Below are 16,650 nucleotides of genomic sequence, written 5' to 3' on the forward strand. Positions count from 1 at the left end.
AGCTCAGAAGCAACTGCAAAAGATCATTTCGGTAGGCTTTATGACTAGTCTGAGGAAGATTCTTACTTCAGAATTACTAGATTCCCATCTGGACAATTTAAAGACTTGGTTGAAGTTAAAGTCAGAGTACACAAAGAAAGTCTGGCATACAAGTGTTGAACTCAAGGGCCAGATCCCGCTCACCACATCATTTTGTGTGGCCCGTAAAGGCAAATCCTGAGTTTGACTTTATGTTTCTCGTTAAAATATCAAAATAGTTTCACAGTTTCAACGGATCTGGCTTTTAGACTGCCACTTTTTGTGGGGAGGCATTTTGCCTTTAAGGTCTGACAAAGTCATGTTAATCTTCCATTTTCTTGCAGTAAGTTTCTTTTTTATATAACAAATATTGATTTTTGTTGTTGTTGTTGTTGCATGCCTTGCGATTAGCTGGCCACCGATTCAGAGTGTCCTCCTGCCTGGTGCCCATAGTTAGCTGGGATAGGCTCCAGCACCCTCCACGACCCTCATGATGATAAGCGGCTCGCAAAGTCAATGAAAGAATGAATGTTGTTGTTGATAAACTTCTGGTCTTTAACTCTGCCTAGCTGTTGTTGATAAGGCTCAAATGAGCTGCTAAAATACTTGGAGTGAAATTACTTGGAAAACTGAATATATACATTGCAAGTCCATTTAGACCCACCTGTTTATTATATCGGATTAAGTAGGGGCTACAGTACTATAAAAAATATATTAGTGTGGGGCCCTGGCTATCCTTCCATTTGCTGTTTATCTATAATAATGAGGCTGTTATACAGTAATCATTTATATGGGTTGACAGATATAATTGCCCTCCAAATGAGACCATAAAGACAATGTTGTCACATTTTGTGAGGGAGTGTGGAACGTAGAAGGACCCAAACGCGGGGAAGTGGGCGGGGACATGCAATAGAGTGCACTAACAAAACTTTAATAAAACCTTGTAAGGTTCTCCAAAAAAGGCCTTACTATACATGGTCATTTTTGCAAAAAAAAAGGCTTAGTATACATGGTCATTTTTGCAAGAAAAAAGCCTCACTATACATGGTCATCATAACTATTCATGGACAAAATATAATAAACATCAGTCTGTGTTTCAGATACTATTTTAGACCAACAGAGAAGGCCTTGCAGGCCCTGATGGTCCACCACTGAGTTATTGTATACAATACAATGAAGCATTCTTTGCGTGTCAAATTTTTAAACTTTTAATGGAGTCAGATGGCTTGGAATAATGGTGATTTGATGTAAAATACTAAGTCAAATGTTACTCAATATTTGGTGAAATTGGTTTACTAATACGTACTGTTTTATAGCATCAAGACCACAAAACTCACGACTATTCTACGTCATCTTCAAAACATACACAATGAGTTGGGAGGACAAACCACCTCTTGGAGGTCTTTTTCACTTTTAATGTGGTGGGACAATATGGGCGTGGTTACGCCGATTGTAGACGCAGGCGATTTAATTAGGCGCATGCGCGGTAACCATTCCTTTAGGAAAGCATTCTCCACGCTGACTGTTGACGAACACGCACCAACAACGAGGTAAGAAATAGAGCAATTCACTGGGCTTAATGCGTTTTTATCAAGCTATCGGGAGATTTTTCAGCAATCAATTGAGCCCAAAACGCCAACAAATATCTTAGTTTAATGCCAGGTTTAGCACACCGTCGACAATTTAAGTTTACGCTTCTTTTCCTCACCGGCTGTGTGCCGTATGCTACTAGTTAACATTAGCGTTAGTGTCACGATTTGACTTGAAAAGTATGTTGTCCGTTTTCTCCATTATTGAGTCGTGTGGCAAGACTTTAAATTTAATCAAACAACGCCGAGTCATCAACCGACAGTTTGCTCGGTAAATGCTCACTCTAGAGAGGCACGACTTAGTTCCCGTTGTGTAATGATAGTTTTCATTCTGAGTGCTAAACTAACGTTGCCGATTTGTAATTGTTCTGTTTTTACAAAAAAAAATCACTTATACAAAACTATTAAGCCAACTTTCTCCTAGCTGTTAACGTCAGTCTGTATATTTAATCGCCATATGCAAAACTATGAAGCTAACTTTCTCCTAGCTCAATGGTGTCAAAGCGGCGGCCTGGGGGCCAAATCTGGCCCGCCGCGTCATTTTGTGCGGCCCGAGAAAGTAAATCATGAGTGCCGACTTTCTGTTAGGATCAAATTCAAATGAAGATTATGCATGTATATTATATTTCCTCATTTTCCCCTTTTTAAATCAATAATTTTAATTTTTTAATCCAATTTTTTTCCTTTTTGTGTTTTTAGTTCAAAAAGCATTTAGTAAAATCTAAAAATAAATATATTTTTAAAATTCTGTTTTCCACTCGTATTGAACATATCCCCAAAAATATTTTGTTTCCTTTTGAAATGAAAAACAAATAGGATATTTTCCCTCATGAAGAAAAAAAAAAGCTCAAACAAACGTTTTTATATATCTATAAAAACAGAATATTTAGGGATTTTGATAGTTTTTTTAATCCAATTTAAATAGAAAAAAATATCAAAATATTATTTCAGAAAATGTTCCGGCCCAAGTGAAATCAAGTTGACGTTATTGCGACCCGCGAACCAACCCAAGTTTGACACCCTTGTCCTAGCTGTTAACGGCAGTCTTTATATTTAATCGCCTTGTCTGGAAAAGGAAAAATAGCACTTGGCACTCGCTAACTAATTTTCATTCTTTATCTTGATTGTTTATTAAATTTCTTGTAAGATTTCCCTATCCCGTAATTGTTTGGTAACCCCCAAATACCTTGGTTAAATCAAGTTTTCCCTGTTTAGCATCAAGATAAAATTACGCCAATCGGTTGAATCTCCAGGCTCTATATATGCTAACTTATGCTTTTTGTGTGTGCAAATTTTCCCTGTTTAGCACCAAGATGCAGCTGTTCTAGCATGCCTAGAGCACTATTGACATTATAGAAGAGGAGACTGGGCCAGGTGAAACTAACCCAAAGTTGAATCTCCATTCTATATATTCTAACTTGTGCTATTTTTTTTGCATGCAACAGGCCTGAGAGATCTTCCTTGCAAGTTGCCCACTTGAATCATATGGTGTCTGTGTACTTCTGAAAATCCAAATTAAATAAAAGCCTAAATCATCATGGTGATGTTTCACTGGCCATTCATTTCCACAGCTCTAAGACTACATCTTTAAGGTAAGAAGGTTCTCAGTTAATGTTAGGAGGAATTCTAAGTATTTATTCCCTATTTTTTTTTCTCTAAGTGTTTATTCCTCAATTTTATTTTCCTAATTTTATTTTCTAAGTGTTTTCCCATTTTTTTCTCCTAGTTTTATTTAAGTGTATATACTCCCAGTTCTTTTTCTAATTTTATTTTCTAAGTGTTTATTCCCCCAGCTTTTTTTTCAAATTTTATTTTCTAAGTGCATATACCCCCAGCTTTTTTCCTAATTTTATTTTCCAAGTGTATATACCATGTTTTTTTTCTAATTTTATTTTCCGAGTGTATATACCCCCAGCTTATTTTTCAAATTTTATTTTCCAAGTGTTTATTCCCCCAGCTTTTTTTTAAATTTTATTTTCTAAGTGTATATACCCCCAGTTCACCTTCTAAGTGTATATACCCCCAGCTTTTTTCCTAATTTTATTTTCCAAGTGTATATACCATGTTTTTTTCTAATTGTATATACCCCCAGCTTATTTTTCAAATTTCATTTTCCAAGTGTTTTCCCCCAGCTTTTTTTTAAATTTTATTTTCTAAGTGTATATACCCCCAGTTCACCTTCTAAGTGTTTATTCCCCCAGCTTTTTCAAAAAATACTTCCTGATTTTATTTTCCCAGCTTTTTTTCCAATTTTTATTTTCCAAGTTATTTATTCAGACTGATTTTTTTCTTCTAATTTTATTTTCTAAGTGTATTTTACAAACAAATTTTAAGAGTAGAAAAAAATTGTGAACCTTTAACTAAAATTTCTTATGTCTACAGGTGGACAAACCAGAGAAAAGACTGGCTGCACCAATCAACACTTAAATGTAATGCCAACTAAGTATGCTAAAGTTGAAATGTTTACCTGTAAATAAATTTTTTAACTTGGATTGTTACTTGCATTTTTGTTAGATAAAGACAAACACATGTATACATTGAAAAACTTTTATTTTGAAAGAGTTTGGAGATAGGTTCTAGCGTAACACCCATATATACTTTGCAAGAGCTTTTATTTTGAAAAACTTCATAGATTGGTTCGCCCAGGCCCTCCAGCATTTTGAAAAATCAGGTTTGCCTTCATCCATTTTCAAATGGACAAAGACACTCCCCTTGGGACCAGGTGGAATTCTGGAGAAAAAAAGGGGTCAAGGCACAAAGTTAAGTAAAAAACCATTCGAAGGTCTTACCTTTTATTTTGAAAAAGTTTGGAGATAGGTTCTCGCGTAACACCGAGCACCGAAAAATGAGGGGGTGCATCAGCCTATCTGTACATAGGCAGGAAACCTTGTCCCCCTTGTGGAATTCTGGAAAACAAAAAAGGGGGTCAAGGCACAAAGTTAAGTAAAAAAACATTCGAAGGTCTTACCTTTTATTTTGAAAAAGTTTGGAGATAGGTTCTCGCGTAACACCGAGCACCGAAAAATGAGGGGGTGCATCAGCCTATCTGTACATAGGCAGGAAACCTTGTCCCCCTTGTGGAATTCTGGAAAACAAAAAAGGGGGTCAAGGCACAAAGTTAAGTAAAAAACCATTCACAAGGTCTTACCTTTTATTTTGAAAAACTCAGATTGGTTCTTGCATAACACCCAGCACCAAAAAATAAGGGGGTACATTGGCAGGAATTCTGGAAAACAAAAAAGGGGGCAATACACAAAGTTAAGTAAAAAAACCATTCAAAGGTCTTACCTTTTATTTTGAAAAAGTTTGGAGATTGGTTCTGGCGTAACACCCAGCACCGAGGAAATGAGGGGGTGCGTCAGCCTATCTCAACATAGGCAGGGAACCCTGGAAAACAAAGGGTCAAGGCACAATAGATTAAGTTACATAAAAAAAAGAAATACAGACTAGGGCCTAATCAAGTCAAATTTAACTAAAAAAACTTCTACATTTAGCTTTTCTATAAAACATCAAAAGGGTACCCATTACTCAGACACTGCCAAAGAAGGCAATATTAGACAACTCCTGATGGTCTGGTTTTCTTTTTGTCTGCTGCAGAGAGACAAAAATCTGATCTTAGTCTTTAAAGGCCCCTATCCAGTTTATTTTTCATGGTTTCCTCCACAAACAAATAATCAGGATCTTGATGTGGTTGGAAATATAGAACACACACACACTGGACAGGGGCCCACAAGGTACAAATTACATAACAATAATAAAATAAATCCTACTTCTGCCTTGAGGTTTTCAGTCAATTTCAAATCCATTCATTCTTAAAAAAATATCCAAAAAGCTTCTGTTTTTCTCTTCCCATGAAGAAAAAAAATGTTTAAATGAGTCAAAAATGACACCTGCACTATTGCTGAACAAATGTCACTTAGGTTTTGTCAAAACCACATTTAAAACTAAAAATGAAACAGTCTTTAAGAAAGTTAACAGGGTAAAAGTATATAATCTATTCGAGTGCACAGTTCCACTACATGGCAGAATTTTGTGTACCAATTACCAATTGTCATACGCAGTTATCTGGGTATGACAATTATGCTTTTGTCAAGTCAATGATGACAAAGCCTATGTTCACTTATTATTTGTAAGTTCAGAAAGATGTGAAATTCACAAGCGGAAGCTACTCCTACACGTGCCACTATAGTATTTTTTTTAATTAAATTCAATAGGGATGACCCTACTTTACAGTTTATTTATCACAGCCATGTCTGGTCTACATTAACTGATAATCAAGAGATTACTATTTATTCCTTACACGTCCACTAATGGCATTTGTGTGGGCGACTTATCCACAGGTTTTTGCTATTAAAAACACCAAACTAGTATGATGACAATTAGGCTTTTGTCAAGTCAATGATGAAACCTATGTTCGATTATTATTTGTAAGTTCAGAAAGATGTGAAACTCACAAGCAGAAGCTACGCCTACACTTGCCACGATAGTATTTTTTTTAAATTAAATTCAATAGGGATTACCCTACTTTACAGATTATTTATCGCAGCTATGTCTGGTCTACATTAACCGCGATAATCGAGGGATTACTGTTTATTCCTTACATGTCCACTAATGGCATTTGTGTGGGTGACTTATCCACAGGTTTTTGCTATTAAAAAACACCAAGCTAGTTAGTGTTTTCATTCAAAAGTTGAATGTATCATGATGAAAAACGAGCCAATTGCGCAAAGCCTTGAATACTGAACGCTGACTTTTAAATATTACACGGATAGAGAAAAACGGAACTATTTAAAAATGACTCACTTTGTTATGGCGTCGAGAAGATGCCCCTTTCTGGTCGTTTTGGCCACATTCTTGATGTTTCCCAGCAGTATATGCTCGTTGAGGGACTGAAACACACAATGGAATGATTTCTTTTTAAACAAAGAGCGATCAGTAACGCAATGTAGCCAATTTGTTTGCAAACATTTTGCTGTCTGCACACACATGGGGCTACATCACGTCAACGAATCATGCTCTTATCACTCTTAAGACGAGAACTGGGGCTTCGAAATCCCCAAATGACAACGTACCGAATGTGCTGCATCGTCATGTGAGAAGTTTGTCAGGCTTTCTTCGGCAAATCGTCACTTTTGAGCTGCTCTGCAGTGCACACCCGTGCTGCCTCCTGGCTCATCAGCCATTTTGGGGTTTGACGTCGGCTATTTGAACTGTGACCTCGGCCACGCCTATTAAAAATAGACACACAAAAAATATAAATTGTTTTCATAATAACGTACGTTAGTCAGTGTGGGGGGCGCTGTAAATGCTTTTGGGTTGGACTTTAATACTTTTAAAAAAATATTATTGTTTTCATAATAACATGCATTAGTCAGTGGGTGGGGCGGGGGCGGGGCTGTAAATACGTGTCGATTGGGCATTCATACTTAAAAAACACATTGTTTTCATCATAACGTGCATTAGTTAGTGGGGGGAGCTGTAAATATTTTTGGGTTGGGCTTTAATCCTTTAAAATACAGTGTTGCACATTATGAACATTGTGATGACATGCACTTTAGTGTTTGCTTTTTTTACTTCTAGACATTCCAATAATGACAAAGTAAAGTGTGTCCAATTCGTGGTGTAGAGGTTCGTTCACCTGACTGCCGTGTGGGCAGGCAGGGTTCGAATCTCGGTGGACGATGAACCATTTTGCCATTAAAAAAAGACTAAGTCATTCAGTCTTTCCTGAAATAAAAGCACCAAATGACCATGTATAGGCAGGCCACCTCATGGTGTAGTGCAGGGGTAGGGAACCTATGGCTCGGGAGCCATATGTGGCTCTTTTGATGGTTGCATATGGCTCTGAGCTAAAATATGGAAACCGGTGGTGAGAGAGCCGAGTCCTGAACGCACCAATATGAACGTCACGTCGGCAGTGCTATTGACTTGTTTTTTTTCATTAGAGTCTTCTGCATCTATTCTCTGATTGATACTCATTAATATTCATTGATTAGCATCAGCGTAACAATGTTGTCAAAAGAATTCAAAGACTTTTTGTACTTTAAAAGTGGTAAAATGACTAAAAAATTGGCACATTTTCATGTATTTTGACTTTTACATTATGAGTATGGCTCTCAAGGAATAGCATTTGAAAATAGGAATTGTTTATGGCTCTCTCTTTCAAAAAGGTTCCCGACCCCTGGTGTTGTGGATCAGTCACCTGCCTGCCATGTGGGAGGCGAGGGTTCACGTCCCGGTGTCGCCAGTCAACGACTGTATGGTGTCGCCAGTCAACGACTGTATGGTGTCGCCAGTCAACGACTGTATGGTGTCGCCAGTCAACGACTGTATGGTGTCGCGAGTCAGTCTGACTGGCAAACACCACCGAAGGCTGGCCGGAAATAAATTGTTTTGCTGAAAAAAATGACTGTCTTTATTTTAATGAAAAAAAGATTACCCGTTTACTGAACTACATAGTGTAGTGATCAGTCAAACGAGAGCGGGATTCAAACCACAGTTGCGTATATGGCAGTCAGGTGAACAAACCTCCACACCACGAATTGGCCACACTTTACTTTGTCATTATTGGAAGGTCTTGACTACAAATATATAAAAACAACTAAGGGAAAATGTTTCCCAACCAGGATTCGAACCCCAGCTGCCCACATGGCAGTCAGGTGACTGAACCACTACACCACAAATTGGCCACAGGAAAATTACACATGAAAAGAAGGAGGATGGATTTTGGTGAGTAAAATATGGCTATATTCCTAAATAATATTTCAATTGTATGAAGTTATTATTGATGATTTTTTATGTGTCGCAGCTGTAGCTGCAGTAGAGGTTTTATAGCCATAAAATAGTTTTTGAGGGTTGGATTGATTCCGACATTTGAAGGCGTCGCTAGGAAATTCACGGACCGCCACTGGTATCTATATAATGCCATCGGCGGCGATAAATGTCATGTGCAAACCTTGAATGACTTGGATCAGATGTCTGCCAGGGGCAACCTGAGAGTTCAAATTTGAAAATATATAAACTCATTTCATAAAGCAGAGCATTTTTTTTACCTGTGGGGAAAAGTAATGGTCCTTGAGGTTGAAAGTAGGTGAGGTCGCGCATGCGCGGAAGCACCACCGTGCTGCCGAGCTGTATTGCCATCATTTGAAGCGGAGAGGAAAGCTTCATCATCAGCATCATCAGCAGTAGCATCATCATCATCATCATCCTCCTCGTCATCGTCCTGCTTGTAGTGGAAGCGAGACACACGTCGACACCTTTTCCCACCTTCTCCCTCCTCGATCGTCCACTTTTGAGACAAACAAGCGGCAACATGTCAGCCGGAGGAGATTTGGGAAACCCCCTGCGGAAATTTAAACTGGTCTTTTTGGGAGAACAGAGCGGTGAGTCACCCGATCGCCTCAGTTCCACCCCCGACTGACTGCCTCACGACAAACACGTTTTAATAGCAGATTGACGCAAAACAAGCTACATTCGACGCTTACATTGCATGAAATGACGCCTTTCTGTGGAGAAAATGTCATTAATTCACGCCGAGGAGAGGCACGCATGCGCGTTAACTGCAGCTATTCGATCGAATTCGACCTAAATATCTTCACAGCTATTTCTATTCCACCTAAATTCATATTATTTATCCTCTTTTGCGTGGTGCGGTGTTGAGCTGGGAAGAGTTGCTGCAGTGGCCCACAAACACAAGACATCTCTTGTTTTTCTCTCTTTATGGGATGCCTCTTTCATTTTTTTAAAATGCTTTTGATCGTTTTCTATATTTTCCTCCCTACGCATGACGTATCAAACCAATCGATTAGGTGACAGAATGGCGTTGTTTGTGTTCGACTTCCATGCATGTGTCAATTGGGGACACACCCAAGGCTGCCGATGTCTGCCGCTTTCTGCAGCCTCCGGCTCGTCCGTGCTCTTAAAAGAAACACACGCCTCACGCACTGACATGACACGACGTATTCGCCTCGCGTGTTCGTGTATAAAAGTGAGCGTTAAAATGATAACCGCGTTTTTATGCGTTGTTTGTGTCATGCAGGCAAATGGAAATACATCCAGGAAATAGGCAAAACGCGCAGTTAGTGTGTGTGTATGTGGCCTGTGCTGCAACATCGCTGTCCATGGTGCTGATACGCGGCCTAAAAGCCTGCTCGTGCGTGTATGCAAAAAAAAAATCGGGCAAACCAGATCCCCACCCAGAATGGAGCATCCAAGCTTGAAAATTACCCCCCACCCATGCTGAAACAATGATGAATTCAAGAATTACATCATGCAATCGTTTTATATCAATTAGCATTAATACCTTATTGTTTGTTCATGGATTGGAGAATTTTCGGTTTGCAGCGACTATTCTTGGTAGCATAAAAATAAACTTAACTTCATTAAGACCGAGTGTCCATATGCGTTGACATCACATTTTGGGTCATGCAGACAATAATATTATCATGTATCATGTTACATGACCTACATGGCCCCCCAAAAAGTAAACGCAGGGTCTGAAGGATTAGGTATAAGAAATGTCAAGAAGTCACTGTAGAAAAAGTATATGTGCAATATTATAGATACATTTGTTGGCATTTAAGTTCGTTGATGAAAATTATATGTAGATTAAACCAAAATACATTACTAATATCTATAAAGTATATGGGAACTAGGGATGTAATGATACACCCATCTGATGGATAAATTGATTGGTTAAGCACAATTGAATTCAAATGAATCAAAAAGGGCGGCCCGTTGGGTGAGTGGTTAGCTCGTCGGGCTGACAATTCAGATCGAGGGTTTGATTCCAGGTCCGGACCTTCCTTTGGGGAGTTTGCATGTTCTCCTGAGGATTGTGTGGGTTTTCTCTGGGTACTCCGTTTCCTCCCACATCCCAAAAACATGCAAGGTAGGTGGGTTGAACACCTTTAAATTGCCCCTGTGCGAGCGTGAATGATTGTCCATATCGTTGTGCCCTGTGATTGGCTGACTTACAATTCAGGGTGTCCCCCGCCTGGTGCCCATAGTTGTGAAACTAAGCGGTACGGAAATTGAATTAATGAATTTGATTTTGTAAACATTTCACTAGAATAGTTATAACTGCCTAAAACATTGTTGCATTACTGCAAGAATAAAGTGACCATCTTGTAATATTGTAACAACGGTCATAATATTAAAAACACTATCATGATACTGCAGGAATAACACTTCAACATTAAGCTTAATAATACAATCTCCACAATACTGAACATTGGTTGCAGTTGTTTAACGATCACTAAGCTTTGTTTTTGCTGCTGCTGGATAAAACTTGATTTGTTTTTAGACAAATCATTACAAAGTTGTTCTTTATGTTCTCAATCTATGGTTGCCATTGATAGCAAAAGACATCCTACCCAACTGGACTAATGTAAATGGATTGTACGTCTGTTGCCGTCCATGGCAGAAATTGGTTTAATAACATTTTTCCATCATGTTGTGTTTAACATCTTTGTGTTACTTTTCAGTGGGAAAAACGTCTCTCATCACCAGATTCATGTATGATAGTTTTGACAACACATACCAGGTGAGTCATGAACAATGCTACCAATATGTAAAGTTTATTGACTGACAAAGAGCCGCCCTGTGCCCATATTTAGCTGGGATAGGCTCCAGCACCCCAAAGATCCCTCATGAGGTTAAGCGGTACAGAAGATGACTGAATAAATGTTCTAACCTTGCTCGAATTCATGTGTAACTTCATGATTTTATGCTGTAATATTGTCATTAATCTGGAGTTCCATCATGAAAAGACTAATTCTGTTCCAAATCTTGGGACAATTGTGTTGCTATCAAATGAGGATAGTGAAGCAGTATCGTCGTAATAAATGGATATGGATTCATCCCGACCTTGGCTCTGTGATTAAATCCCCAAGAAGACAATTAAAGTCAAGTCCGATTTATTGTACCGCCATCTATTTATCTTGAACCATTTGGAATTAATGGAGTTGCAAATGAGCCTTTCACCTTGTTTCACAGGCCACCATCGGGATTGACTTTCTATCAAAGACCATGTACCTGGAGGACCGAACAGTAAGAAGCATACTTTGACTTTTCAAAATACTTTGTGATCAGAACTGTTGAACAGGTACAACATTCACAATAGTTGTCGGCTTCGTCCAGTTCCCAAGCAAAGCATATAGTATGTGCTCACTTTGATCGGGATAGGTTGTAAAAAATCTCAAATTTGACCGATTGTCACAAAAGATGTAAATTTACGACATTTGGAATTAACACGGAGAAAGTCATGGTTATAAAAGATGTATATTCGCAATATATGGCTCACCATATGGTAATCGCTTATGAGAATCTTTTAGATACATTTAATGATAATCGGTCGCAATAGGTGAGTAATGTTTAAATTCGATAAGGTCTCACAATAGGGTTTTGACGGTTTTATGAGCAAATTACACCCAAACAAAAGCCACCATGTTACAGAGCCCACAATGCAGGATAATAGTCCAGGATATTTTTTAAGTAATACACACTTTTCTAACATTGATCATAAAGGTTAAAAAAGACCATATTGCATGTATGTGGGTTGTCTCCTGCTCCAGTTGAACATATATAATAAATAGTTGGCATTAACCTTTTTTTTCTCACAAATAACAGAAACATTCTTAACATTGACGATTTTCAGAGAAATGCTCACATTTTTTAGGATAGTCATTTAGACATATCTGATATCAGGCCTTTGCTAGCTTTGTTATATGCATGTCATGTTCAATTCGACCCGATAATCGGGTGGTGGCTCTGTAGCCATTGTGGAGGCCTGGGTTTCATTCTTGCTTTTTTGGTTGTGTCAGGAAGGACATGGAACACAAAAAAGTGTCCCAAATATAGCATGCAAATCAACTGTTTTGCTGTGGATAAGCCAAAAACATTGAAGGGATGGATTCCCATGTGCATACCCAGAATGATAATCACCACATGCTAATCTTTCCAAGATGTCCTGTTTGACTCAAAGCTCAAATTCCCTTTCTAAATAAAAAGCCACTAGATTTCTGGCTTTATTTGCTTTCATTTTTTTGGCTGCTCTTAGCTGCAAAGTGGCTCTATTCATCGCCTCTCCAAATGTTTAGGTGAGGCTGCAACTATGGGACACGGCCGGACAGGAGCGCTTCCGAAGCCTCATCCCGAGCTACATACGAGATTCCACCGTGGCCGTGGTGGTCTACGACATAACAAGTGGGCAGCTTATCTAACTGCTATTGTTTACACACCATAATATACTCCAGGCTGTCATGCCCAAACCCTTTGACTCATTGGCTGACATGGACGGCGAGACACATCCTAACCATTTGAACTGGAAGGCTTGCAGTTCAAATGGTTAGACATAGAATGGCCTCCACGGCAGCCAATGAGGGAATGCAATAATATACTGTGGTGTTTTTGACTGAAATAGACTAAAATGATGTATGGTATGGTACTCCTCCCTAGACGTTAATTCGTTCCAGCAGACTTGCAAGTGGATCGACGACGTTCGGACCGAGAGAGGGAGTGACGTTATCATCATGCTAGTGGGAAACAAGACAGACCTGGAAGAAAAAAGGTGAGGTGGCAGGGGCGTGATGAGAGAGAGGCTTTTAAAAAAAGAAAAATTTTGATGAGCGGTACGCTATCCTGACAGGCAAATCACCATCGAGGAGGGAGAGCAGAGAGCCAAAGAGCTTAACGTCATGTTCATCGAGACCAGCGCCAAGACAGGCTGCAATGTCAAACAGGTGACACTTTATCCCAAGCTTCATGAATGAATTATATCCATGATTTGCTTTCAGTATGAGAATATACATAATCATACAGACGGTCATTATTGTCCCAACACACAGAGTGAAAGGAACCTATGCTTTGTTTGCATTCATCTTAAAGTGAATGCAGATTTGCTGCGCTTGGCAGTCAAGGACTTAATGACTCTTTCCTGTGCTCTTTGTCCAAGCTGTTTCGTCGTGTCGCTGCAGCTCTTCCCGGAATGGAGAGCCTGGATGACGCCAATCCTGAAGGCAGTATCCTTAACTAACAGCAGCAATGATTCATTGATGAGTGTAGCCAAAAACATTGTCTGCCTCCTTCATTTTCAGTATCGGGCTCCACTGCAGAGAGAGCTGCTCTTATTCACTTCATCAGGATCATATCACCGTACAGTATTATCTAGTAGAGATTGGAGGAATCGCACAATGGATACTCCGCTCAACTAGTAATACTGTTTTACACTGTATACCCCCATCCCACACTATAGATAGTTTTCTACATTATACTAACCCATTCTATTCCATGCTATACATTTCTCCATTAGTATACTATTCATCCTCTACTAAACGATATGATATAGACCCTATTACAGTTCTGTATATTATAAAACATGCAACACATGCTTTTGAAATTACATCTGACTTTGCTATACTACTATATCATACCATGTCATGCCAAACATAGCACACCATACTACTACACCATACCGTAGCATACCATACCGTACTAAGTTGTACCATGCCATACCATACTAAGTCGTACCATACCATACCATACCGTACCGTACCGCACTGCACCGTACCTTACCGTCCCATACCATACCATACCATACCATACCAAACCATGACTTACAATAACATACCGTACCGTACCATGCCATGCCATGCCATACCATACCATACCATACCATACCATACCATTCCATTCCATTCCATTCCATTCCATTCCATTCCATACCATACCATACCATACCATACCAAACCAGGAGTTACAATAAAATACCATACCATACCGTACCATACCACACCATACCGTACCTTACCGTACCCTACCCTACCAAACCATGACTTACAATAACATACCATACCATACCCTACCACACCATACCACACCTTACCGTTTCATACCATACCATACCAAACCATGACTTATAACATACCCTACCATACCATACCGCACCTTACCGTTTCATACCATACCCTACCATACCATACCAAACCATGACTTACAATAACATACCATACCATACCCTACCATACCATACAATGACAGAGCATACCATACCGTACCGCACCAAACCGTACCGTACCGTTACTTACCATACCATATAACATATACCATGCCAGGCCATACCATACCCTGCCATACCATACCCTACCCGACTACACCACACCCCACCATACTATACTATACCATACCATACCACACCACACCACACCACACCACAGCACACCATACCATTTCTACTTTATATAATTTTATATAAAAACTTAAAAAACCCTCTATACTAGATAGCTACAATCATGAAACATATCCTAACATTTTCATATGTTGCATTGTGGTTTTCCTTAAGTGTCTGTTTCCAGTGATCGACATCAAGCTGGACAAACCGGCAGAGCCGAGCGTCCCCGAGGGCGGTTGCTCGTGTTAATGTCTAGCTGCGATTGACTGCAGCTCTTTTCATGCCATAGGCTTGTTGTGTTGCTTAAACTACTTCTTGGTTAGCCTACAGTTGACTCTCGACTCTAATTGGATATACTATCAGATGTATCTGATTGGACAAATCAAACGTTCTCTCGCAATCAGTCGTTCAGTTGTAAAATATTGTATACTTTGTCAATACGTATGTGATGGGGGGACACGAAAGAAAAAGGAAGACAAACTGCAAAGGGAGACCACTTTCTTTTGGCTGTTATGTTTTGTATTTTTTATATATATATAATGTATATGTATAAACAGGGAAAGCACCAAAAATGATGCCTAAGCATAAAAAGAGAGTTTTCAGCACGGGGTGTCGCTCAGCCATTCCCCACCGAAATGGTTGAACATGTCTGAATGTCTGCAGCACGCATGCACGCTGATCTGATTTTCTTTTCTTTTCCTTCTGATCCATTTTTCCTAACCTGCCCTGACTGCTCTCGGAATGTTTTTCTAGCATCTTTCTCTCTGTCTCTCTCTCTTTCGCTCTCTCTCTCTCACTCTCTCGAGTGTTCTCACATCTTCACTCATCAACTTCCTGTAGGCTCACATAACAATAGCTGTGAAAACGTGGCACTCTCTAGCTCTCGTTGGGTTCAACTTTTATAGAAACAAATTGTACTGTGCATTGAAACAAGTCAATAATATGAATCATGTACAAAAAAAAGACACGTTCCCTTACTAAGCCGCCCTTTCTCCTCTTAATTCCTAATCCTTCCCCTGGAAAAAGACATATAACGATCCACTGTAATGCACTGCACTGTATATAATAATGTAATATGTATGTTGTGAACGTTCTTTGTGTACAAGTGGTCCTTGTTCACCAGTATGAATAATGTACTAATGTTTCATGATTAATAAATGACAGATTAAAGGGCTTCACTCTCCTAACTGGCAACATTTACAACTAAACCATCTAGGGGTGTAGTAATGCACTTTTTAAAAGATGACTGGATTTATACTTTTAAAAATGTATTTTAATTTATTTAATTTATTTTATGTTGTGTTTATTATTTCAATTATTATTTACGCTAATCTGTCTTGCTTTTTCTACTGCATTGGGTTTGGATGAATTGAGGCTGAATCTGAAATTATTTTAGGTTACATCGGATGTTTTATTTTTGTTATATTTATCATAGAATTTACTTTCTAATAGTATATTTTTTTATGGACCATCATCTTCATAATCACCTGTGTAATGGAGCCACGCCTGTTCAGCTGATTTTACTACTGCTGTTTATTGTTTAATTTCAAATTTATGGAGTTCTGTCTGGAAGGCTTATTTTATTTCCTCACATTTGGTATTTATTTTGCTTTTAATGTTGTTTATTTTTCTCTGTACTTTTTTATTTGAATTTTTTATTGCTTTTTTTTTCATTTTTATGCATGTGTATGTATAACTTCTGTTCATATCACTTCATGCATATTTGCTGAATGCTCTATTTATTCCATTTAATGTTTGATCATATCAAACAATAAAATATCTCCACTGGCTCTTTTTGTTTAAGAATACTGGTTGGTGTTGTGATGGCAGTTGGAGTACTGAAAATACCCTTTTTAGGAGCACTAACCTGAC

The 16,650-nt window shown here is 38.8% G+C and overlaps 1 protein-coding gene and 2 long non-coding RNA genes across 6 annotated transcripts; 2 read left to right on the plus strand and 1 right to left on the minus strand.

Annotated features, from left to right (window-relative positions):
• Positions 1-133: 133 nt before the first annotated feature.
• On the plus strand, positions 134-4,099 carry LOC144086067 (uncharacterized). The gene is made up of 4 exons (XR_013304329.1): positions 134-1,568; positions 2,914-2,981; positions 3,053-3,199; positions 3,990-4,099. It is a non-coding gene; the product is annotated as an uncharacterized LOC144086067 (long non-coding RNA).
• Positions 4,100-4,140: 41 nt separating this feature from the next.
• LOC144085944 (uncharacterized) lies at positions 4,141-9,072 on the minus strand. Of its 4 annotated transcripts, none has more exons than XR_013304304.1 (9): positions 8,660-9,072; positions 6,680-6,835; positions 6,411-6,496; positions 5,096-5,198; positions 4,896-4,994; positions 4,756-4,833; positions 4,576-4,692; positions 4,397-4,513; positions 4,141-4,337 (listed from the first exon to the last, which is right to left on the minus strand). It is a non-coding gene; the product is annotated as an uncharacterized LOC144085944 (long non-coding RNA). The 4 variants fall into 4 exon arrangements; XR_013304305.1 differs by having other exon boundaries at positions 5,129-5,198; positions 8,660-9,071; XR_013304302.1 differs by lacking the exon at positions 5,096-5,198 and having other exon boundaries at positions 8,660-9,061.
• rab6bb (RAB6B, member RAS oncogene family b) lies at positions 8,733-15,952 on the plus strand. The gene is made up of 8 exons (XM_077615641.1): positions 8,733-8,992; positions 11,096-11,154; positions 11,607-11,660; positions 12,710-12,815; positions 13,068-13,179; positions 13,258-13,351; positions 13,564-13,630; positions 14,963-15,952. The coding sequence occupies exons 1-8, from the start codon at positions 8,923-8,925 to the stop codon at positions 15,025-15,027; spliced, it is 627 nt and encodes a 208-aa protein (XP_077471767.1). The 5' UTR covers positions 8,733-8,922; the 3' UTR covers positions 15,028-15,952.
• The last annotated feature ends 698 nt before the right edge of the window (positions 15,953-16,650 follow it).

The sequence above is a fragment of the Stigmatopora argus genome, chromosome 12, assembly GCF_051989625.1.
Source record: "Stigmatopora argus isolate UIUO_Sarg chromosome 12, RoL_Sarg_1.0, whole genome shotgun sequence".
In the NCBI taxonomy this organism is placed as follows: Eukaryota; Metazoa; Chordata; class Actinopteri; order Syngnathiformes; family Syngnathidae; genus Stigmatopora; species Stigmatopora argus.

Bases quoted from the DNA above. Each gene is read 5' to 3' on its own strand.
- rab6bb (XM_077615641.1), top strand. From the start codon at position 8,923: ATGTCAGCCGGAGGAGATTTGGGAAACCCCCTGCGGAAATTTAAACTG. The intron at 8,993-11,095 runs GTGAGTCACCCG...GTTACTTTTCAG, and splicing joins CTTTTTGGGAGAACAGAGCG to TGGGAAAAACGTCTCTCATC. The intron at 13,631-14,962 runs GTATCCTTAACT...GTCTGTTTCCAG, and splicing joins TGACGCCAATCCTGAAGGCA to TGATCGACATCAAGCTGGAC.